Source organism: Nicotiana sylvestris, chromosome 8 (genome assembly GCF_000393655.2).
Source record: "Nicotiana sylvestris chromosome 8, ASM39365v2, whole genome shotgun sequence".
NCBI lineage: Eukaryota > Viridiplantae > Streptophyta > Magnoliopsida > Solanales > Solanaceae > Nicotiana > Nicotiana sylvestris.
The window spans coordinates 50293848-50302229 of NC_091064.1; the positions used below are offsets into that span (position 1 = coordinate 50293848).

General features: G+C 37.1%; 1 protein-coding gene across 4 annotated transcripts; it reads right to left on the minus strand.

Annotated features, from left to right (window-relative positions):
- Nucleotides 1–486: 486 nt before the first annotated feature.
- Nucleotides 487–7919, minus strand: LOC104235575 (uncharacterized). Of its 4 annotated transcripts, XM_070153201.1 has the most exons (6): nucleotides 7826–7910; nucleotides 4174–4272; nucleotides 3890–4015; nucleotides 3181–3475; nucleotides 1452–1570; nucleotides 487–708 (listed from the first exon to the last, which is right to left on the minus strand). In XM_070153201.1, the coding sequence occupies exons 1-6, from the start codon at nucleotides 7838–7840 to the stop codon at nucleotides 667–669; spliced, it is 696 nt and encodes a 231-aa protein (XP_070009302.1). In that variant the 5' UTR covers nucleotides 7841–7910; the 3' UTR covers nucleotides 487–666. The 4 variants fall into 4 exon arrangements, with proteins under 4 accessions (XP_070009302.1, XP_009787668.1, XP_009787665.1 ...); XM_009789366.2 differs by lacking the exon at nucleotides 487–708 and having other exon boundaries at nucleotides 1299–1570; nucleotides 7506–7919; XM_009789363.2 differs by lacking the exon at nucleotides 487–708 and having other exon boundaries at nucleotides 1299–1570.
- Nucleotides 7920–8382: the final 463 nt, after the last annotated feature.

Consider the following 8382-nt stretch of genomic DNA (forward strand, 5'->3'; position numbering starts at 1 on the left):
CAAAGATAGGTGCCTACCATTCCAATACCAATCCCCTGCTTTAATTCTGGCTGCTTCTTGCCTGGATGGGAGCTCAAAGAGGAATTTGTTGTGTGCTAAAGGAGTGATTCTGAGGCTTGTCGTCACCTGCCATCTTGAAAGGAACCATTTCTGGATGACTTCAGGATTGGGGCTGGAGCGGAAAGGATCGTTGAAACAGCCAACCAAGCATTTCGCTAGAAATTGAGAGCTCTCTACAGTTGCTTTACAGGAGGTTTTTCTTTCCTCTAGCTGTGTGGGCCATTTTGTGATTGCTGCAGCAGTCAAGAAGGATCTTTTTTGCAAGTCTGCAATTTCCTTGTACTTGTAGTTAGAGGCTTCCCCCAAAAATGTAATATCTTTCCTGCTATGTCACCCCATCCCCTGTTGTAATCAACATCTGGAATGATGATTGCTTTTTCCCTGTCCCCAACCCATGTTTCGATTCTGAGATATCTGCTATGAATGTTGTAATTTTGATAAACTCTGTAGATGTATGCTTGAATCTTCCTCCCCCATATTCTGTAAAGATTTCCCTAGCCCCGTGAAGCTTGCTGCATTTGTTCGCATACCCATCTCAAATTTTCTTCATCGATCTTAATCTGACTAGTGAATCTATGGCCATGCTCAATCTATACGAACCATCGGTCAAGACACTCGCATTCTTAAATAAGTTCGAAAGATTATCTCCTGCAATGAAAAAAGATTTCCCTCCCATAATAAAAAGAAAGTACACCAGAGAAAAGAATCACCGGAAAGAGAAAATTAGAAAGGAATGAATAAAGGCAGCACATTTCCCAGGTCAGAGCTCATATCTTTCTTCTGAAACTACTTCTGGGCCTAAACTTTATGGACATGCAACTGTACCCTCCCTTCTAAGTCCTTTTACCATACAAGAATTACGATCTAGAGGATAATATCAAGTTTTCATTTATAAGCACTTCAATCAACATTAGAGTTTAAACTGGACAATGCACCACTATGTTCGGGATTTTTTCTATAGCTGGACAACAGCTAGTCTCAACTAGAAGGCATGCGAGATTTGGAACACTTCCCCTTTGGTCATTTGGTGGACAATTTGGACAGAAAGAAACAAAAGAATTTTTGAATGAAAATATCCTTGGCCTTAAACTTAGTTATATTTTCTCGTTAGGTTTTTGGTGCAACTTAGCCTATGTAGATGATGTTGATTCCTTGCTAGATATGATCCGGGAGTTGCACAATATGTAAATTTAGAGGCACTTTCTTAGTGTGGTTCTTTCCATTTATAAGATATACCCTTATCAAAAAAAAATATGACAAATGGCAAGTTACGCGAAACACCAAAATAGTACAATCTAATTGCTGAATTATTGGAGCAAGCCAAGGGAAAAGGCAAGAAGAAAGCATAAATAATTTAACCAAGCAAATGCAATAACATTGACAACATGTACCATCTGAGACGCATGCACAAGATTCTCTGAAATGACAATGGATAAAGGGATCTCCATGGCTATATCTCCAATTCTCATGTCTTGTCTTGCAACGGCTCCCCTTCCCGCTCCCTCAAAATCTGCATCATAAGATACACAAGAGTGAAAGGAAATGAAAATAGTATTTCCACCATTTTCAATCAAGAAGTTAGCTGTTGAAGGAGCTTGTTACAGTTTGTGAGGGACACAATGCCAGGAAATTAACATAGAAAGTCTCAGATTAACCAGTAATGTCTGCATAACTAGTAAGGCTAGGAAAGTATGAGACTGGAAGAGTAGGAGTTTATAGGACTGCATATGGTTGAAATAATGGGAGAAGCATGACGGTTAGGATGTTGTAGAATAACCGGAGGATGGTGCGAGTTTTTGCAATCAAAAACAGAAAAAAAAAAAAAAGAAGAGAAATGTTTTAGCAATGTTGTTAGCAGGGTATCAACATTGGTAAAATACAAATTCGAGAGGCAAAGGATGACAATTGTTGTAGGAGTCTCACCAAAAATTCCACAGGAATAGCCACCAAAGGTAAGCAGCATAAAGCATTATAGAAGCAACAATAGCTTCACCAGAAAGGAATAGAACTGACTCATACTTTCCACCCTTGATTAGATGCAAATAAAGTAATCATTATCTTGTCAGCAAGCGTGTTCTGGATTACTACTTATAAATGTCATCACTAAAAGCAAGATATCATTTTGTCTATTACAAAAGGAAACAAAAGGAGCACGTGCTAATTTGTTTTTGTTTCTTTTATTAACATTGGTGGAGCTTAGGCCAGCTTGAATGCACCTTGACTAATCCACTGAGCAGCCTGTTCAGCCCACAAGCTCATTTTGCCTAGGTAATCCTGCCCACCAAGATTGAAATGGATAGGCTCACATGAAGTGTTCCAAGTTGCTACTCCCATACCTCAACCACAACACGTGTAATTGATACCATGTGCTAATTTGTTTCACTAACATCTTTTATACAAAAAAACAAAAGGAAAAACAAGTTTATGGGCAAAAAAAAATGCTCTTGTAACAAGTTTAACTAGAAGTAGATGGCAAGAGGTTAGGACGAGTAGAGTATGGGCAAGAGGGTCTCCAGGGTGAAGAGGATGAAAGGAATAAGCAAAGAGAGCCCGGCAATGGAAGGCAGCAAGTTAGGGTGCAGAGAGGGAGAGGCAGAAAGTTAGGGGAGGGGCTGCAATAAGTAGTGGCAATGGAGGTAGATTCGCATGGGAGGCTAGGTGTGAAATTGAGTTGGTAGTACTGGGAGGGGATACAATATGACAGGGTAGGAAGAAAAAAGGTTCTAATAATAAGTGAAAATACATTCTCATCTTACAAAATAGGCTTTGTCTTAAAACGTTTACAAATAAATGAAATTAAAACAGCAGCAAATGTTCTTCCTTTATGTGCGAAGTAGTTTCTGACGTCAATGACAAATACAACTCCGAGCAAAAAAGAAGGAAAGTTACAAGAGTCTTTGGTTACACCAACCAAAAGTTCAGAACACAAAATTTCACATAAACAGGGAAGTTACAAATGTAAAGGTAACGCTGAATAGTTGTATAGTTCAGAGATTAAGCTCCAATGCATAGCCCAAAAAGGAATACGAGTTTTCTCTTTTCTTCAGCATTTTCAATCAGGTATGCCAAGAATAAACAAGTTATCTTGACTTTTAGATTAATGGTTAGATAAGAACTTACAAGATATCTCTAATTGTGACTTCACACCTTCGTCCTCACCCCATTGTTGTAAACATTTCTCTTGCTCGCAGCTAGATACAGTAACAACTTTTCTCTCCTCTTTGAAGTTCTTTGCCACCTCAGAGATCAAATTGACAGTTGCAACTCGTAATTCTTGCAATGCAGTTGCTGCAGAATGTTCTCCACCCAACTTCGCAATTGCTGTGAGAATTGAATTCAAAGCTTCCATCTCATTCCTTGGACTATTAAACTCTACCAGATCGGTGACATCTTCTCCACTAAAGTAGAGTTCCAGCTGAACCAAGGACAATTTTTATCAGTGCAGCTCAACCTGGAGATGATTATCATTATGTTGGTGGCAAATGAATGGTTCCTTCTTCTGATAAGTTGTGGCAAGCTGTGTTAATATTCAGAATTGAAATTCTAGCAGAAATCGTTTTTTTGGAAGATATACAACCGAGCTAGTAAGTAAGGAGCTCGTTAGAAAAGCAACTAATTGCACATCTTTTGCTTAAATACCAAATTGCAGGCAATTTAACTGTTCTATCAATGATAGGTTGTCCTCCAAAAATCAAAGCATTTAAGAGGAAATCTCACAAAGTATCCCTGCTACTCTTAAAAAGCTACTCGAGGAAAGAAAAAAAAAAGTGTTATTAGCAATTAAAAGTTACTCAACCACTTTTAGAAATTAGTATTGAGAAAGCAATACCTCATCTAAGTTTATGATTCTAGCTCTCTGAAGCATCAAATTTAAGGAAGACTTCAGTTCAACGGTACTTGCAGAACTCTGTATGTATACAAATTTTGCATGAGAACCCATTTCTTCCAGCAGTTTCTGTAGACAAGATTAGATGAGATACCACGCCCAGGGAACATGAGAGAAACATAAAGATCAGACTTTGACGAGTTTCTATATGGACAATGTAACAAAACTAAGGGGGGGAGGCGGAAGGAATAAGGACTATCAAAGTAATCAGATTCAAAACCTCAAACCTTCTTTTTCTTGAAGAACTTGTCATTTTCAGGAAGCTCAAGTATCAACGAGAAGTCGCCATCATTATGAGCATCATGAGGCAACTTCTGCTTCAACAACTAAAAGGAAAATAAAATGGGAAGTACTTCAGCAGTAATTACACAAAATATAAATCTATAATTTAATCGTATTAACAACTATAGAAAATATACTACGTTCATATTACAAGACATATATATCTAGCTTTTTTCTTAATTTTCATGATCAAGAAAATAGCTACATAAAATTTATACATTGACACATTCAGCCCAAGGTCGAATCTTGGGGTTTCACAGTTCAGTAATTCTTGGAAAATTCACTGAAGCATCCAATTCACTTGAAATGGTTATCTGGATGTGTTTCATTTTTCTGATATATTCAAGAATCTGATTCAGTTTTGGTGCTAAAGGTTGACGCAAAAGTCGATGCATAAACTTTACCATTCACAAATACAAAGATGAAAGTTTATCTCTCTTTCTGTCCCCAGAAAACCCTATTAGTCTTACCACTCCCTCCAACAACCAGAAACTGCTGACAACGACCAGCTCCACTCTGCCGCTTTACCCTCTATCCCTAAAAGTTATTCCGCAGCGCGTTGGTCTCCTCTCTCTCCTCTATCTAGCACTCCCTATCTCCCCTCTTAAATTTCACCCTTGAACTGCCCTCGCAAGCCAAATTTGGTATTTGACATCTTATCCGTAAATATTCAAAATAGAAAACCTAAGACATCATATTCTAATCAAAATTTTGTAACACTAGGAAAACAGGTATATATTAAAAAATTATATTCATGTTGTTTATGATCATCCAAACATAATTCGACAACAATGTTACTACAGTTTGCAGGATTGCATTCCTTTTAAATTTTACAGGCTTATACATGATTAGCTCTGTTTTTTATTGCATTATAATTGATATTTCAACCTATTCTGCTTCCTAGGTTTTACTCTGTTTTCAAGGGTAACTTACTCACAATTGCTAAAATTTACTACAGTTTCAAGTTGTCCCAATTTCCCTGAAGTGTGGCATCATCTAGAAAGAATAAAAACAAAGATATTAAAAGGGTTGATAGAAAACGATAACTTCATTGTTATCATGTTCATCCTTGCAATGTACATATACAAGTCTTTTCCTGCATTGAATATCCTCCAAAAATAACCATACTACTCAGTAGTTTTACCAGTTAAGGGTTATGGTCTTACAGTTGTAAACTTGTAATGTGGTTGCGCCTTTGAACTTGAAACGTTGGATTCTGGTAGTTTATAGTCACGAAGTCTTGTCATTCAAATTCTTATCTGTTGGATTGTGCAACTTAGTCAGTCCTATTTGGATTGGTTGTTTTTGAATTTGTAGTAGATTACTATCAGGTTTGAAAATTTCTGTACTACAAAATTTTTAGTTTTTAGTAATGAAACCATTTGGCTACCGGAAAGCCCTTCCATCATAATTTTGTTAACAAGTTTTCTTCCTCATTCGCAAAGCTTAAACTATATTGCCTCCCGTACCTGCTTTACTTATTTCTTAACTAACATTGCCTCCTTACCTCAAACCCCTCCCCTGGTCCTCCCAGCAGACTTACAAACCCACTGGCTCGAAACCACAACCTCCGTGAGACTTAGTGGATCTACAAAAGTCTAGCTCTTTTAGTTCTATATTATAACTTGGTGACTGTCTCCACTTCCTTCCTCACTTTATCCTCCCTCCACCCCTACAACCCTACCCTTCTCCCCACCCCTTAACCCTCTCTTCCCATACCACCCGCATCCCCTTCCCCTTCACCATCCCCATCTTTATCCCCACTCTACGGTACCAAATCCCCAACTCTGCTATCATTTTCACTTCCTACCAAAACTTGTTTTGAGAACATTTTTGTACTCACCAAATTCATTCATTCTGTAATTTCAAAACTTAATATTTAACTTATGACACATGCAAGCATTATGTTGTCATAGTGGAAACAAATATAGACAAATGAATATTATGGTTACTAAACAAGGCGTAGGTTCTTATTTTCAAGTTCTAATTAAGCTTTTCATGTTCGACAGTTTGCCACTTTTTAATTGTCTTATGTTGGAATATTATTTATTGACTGTTAGCTTTTTCACATTCGTAAGTTTTCGGTTACATTAATTTCGAGCTATTGATCAATGTTTTGATCTTGCTTAGGACTAGGCTTCCTAATCGATGCACTACCCAAGTGCCAAACTACACTATTTTTGTATTATCGTAATATAGGGCTTGAAAATGCAACCGAAAAGGTCCAATACTTGGGCTTAGATCCCTATTCTTAAGCTAGTGCACCCTGCTATGCTCTGGTTCTTGAAATTGGATGACAGAAAATTTTGGAAATCAAACTGGTGGAATGACAATCCTATACACACCATGATCAGCAACAATATGAGCTGCCCAACCACTGGCAGACAGACATATTGAGAAGCGCTTCACCTTATGTTCAACTAGAATATCTCTAGAAGTTGCTTTTCCACTGAATTACTTGATATATTTCTCATTTGAATCAAATCAGAAACTTCGATAGCAGTAGTTAAATGCACAAATCCAGTCCATAAACAAAAATGGAGTGCCTGGATAACTCCTTGGAGTATTAAGAAGAAAATGCAAAACAAGAAGAAAAAGAAGTTCAATCAATGGTCAAATAGAATGTTCTAAATGAAAATAAGAAAACCAACTAGATATCCAAACAAAAGGAGAACACTAACGAGATTTCAATGTGATACGCTAATATACTATGATACAAGCAATTCAATCACTACAAATTGCTCAAAACTCTACGTTAGCAGAACAAGCAGGTGTCTTTGCAGTTTGCACAATGAATGATGAACAAACATGATGGTGGAATCCTTTTGCTGACACCATAATCATCATTAGAACTAGAAGTGTTCTGATAATTTGGAAGTGATGATGATTTAGCTTACCTTAACTTGGTTAACACAAATGTTTCATGAATTAAGCAACCCCGCCACTCCAAACCTTTAGACAATTACGAATAATGCAGTTTCTAGGCGGTTTCTGCTTTTCCTAATGTCGTTCGGTTTCTTGGTACTGATTTTCCTCAATATCACTATTAGATTCATCTCTATCTACCATCCTATAAGTGGGGGTAAGGATGGAAAGGAGAAAGTTGGTGAACTTAAGACATGGAGTACACCAGCTGGATGTTTTGCTTTTACAACAATAATAATTTTGATAACTACAGTATTCCATCAAAGAACCACGTAGGGGTATATAGAAGAAAATTTTACAGCAGAATAGATTAAAAACATAAGAGAATAGAACTGAATAGAAGACAAATTACCTGTAAATTTTTCCATATAAAGGCTCCAAATACCTAAGAACTGTCTATAAAAACCAACAAAGGTTTTTAAGATATAATTAACACAACTATGTAGTAATTCCCAAAATCAATTCCCCTATTTTCTCGTGATTAATTGTCAACCATTACTATAGAATATAAAAAGCAATGGCTAGATAAAGTAGCCCAAAGTTACTCAAGAGAAGACGAAACAGAAAGGAAAAAGAACTGGCATAGCTATTGTCAAAAGAAAACCTCCAAAACTGCAACGGTCAAGCAGCGAACCAATACTAAAGTGAAAGAGTAGGAAAGCTGAAGTTTACCTCAGGAGTATCCATTGATAAAGGAAAATGGAAGAAACTTAACTGAAGCAACTTCAATCCAATTTTTAAGGAAAAAAATGGCCAACTTTACCCCCCTTAACTATTGAAAATAGAATAACTATGCCTTTAATGTTAGGCACAAAAGGCACCCAAGTCGCCAAACACTAAGGGGTCGTTTGCGGGGACGTATTAGCAAAAAAAAAAATAATGCAAGCGTTAGCTTTATGCATTAATAATGTCTTGTTTAGTATATTTTTTTACCTTGTGTATGATTAATACTTGTATTAGTTATATATTATAATTGTCACACCTTCTTTTTGCGCGCCCGCCCCGAAGGGTTAAATGCGCGAGATGCAGTAACAGCAGAAGTTGTGTACCTGGAATGTTTTACAATTGAAGAGAAAAGAGAAGTCAGCAGAGTAACAATGGCAACAAATGCAGCAGCAGTAACAGCAGGTAACCAACAGGACAAATCCCAGTGCAAGATGCAGTTAGAGCCGATGGAAAAATGGCAGAATGAAGCAAATTCCCAGTAGTATGGAATCAGAATTTAGGCA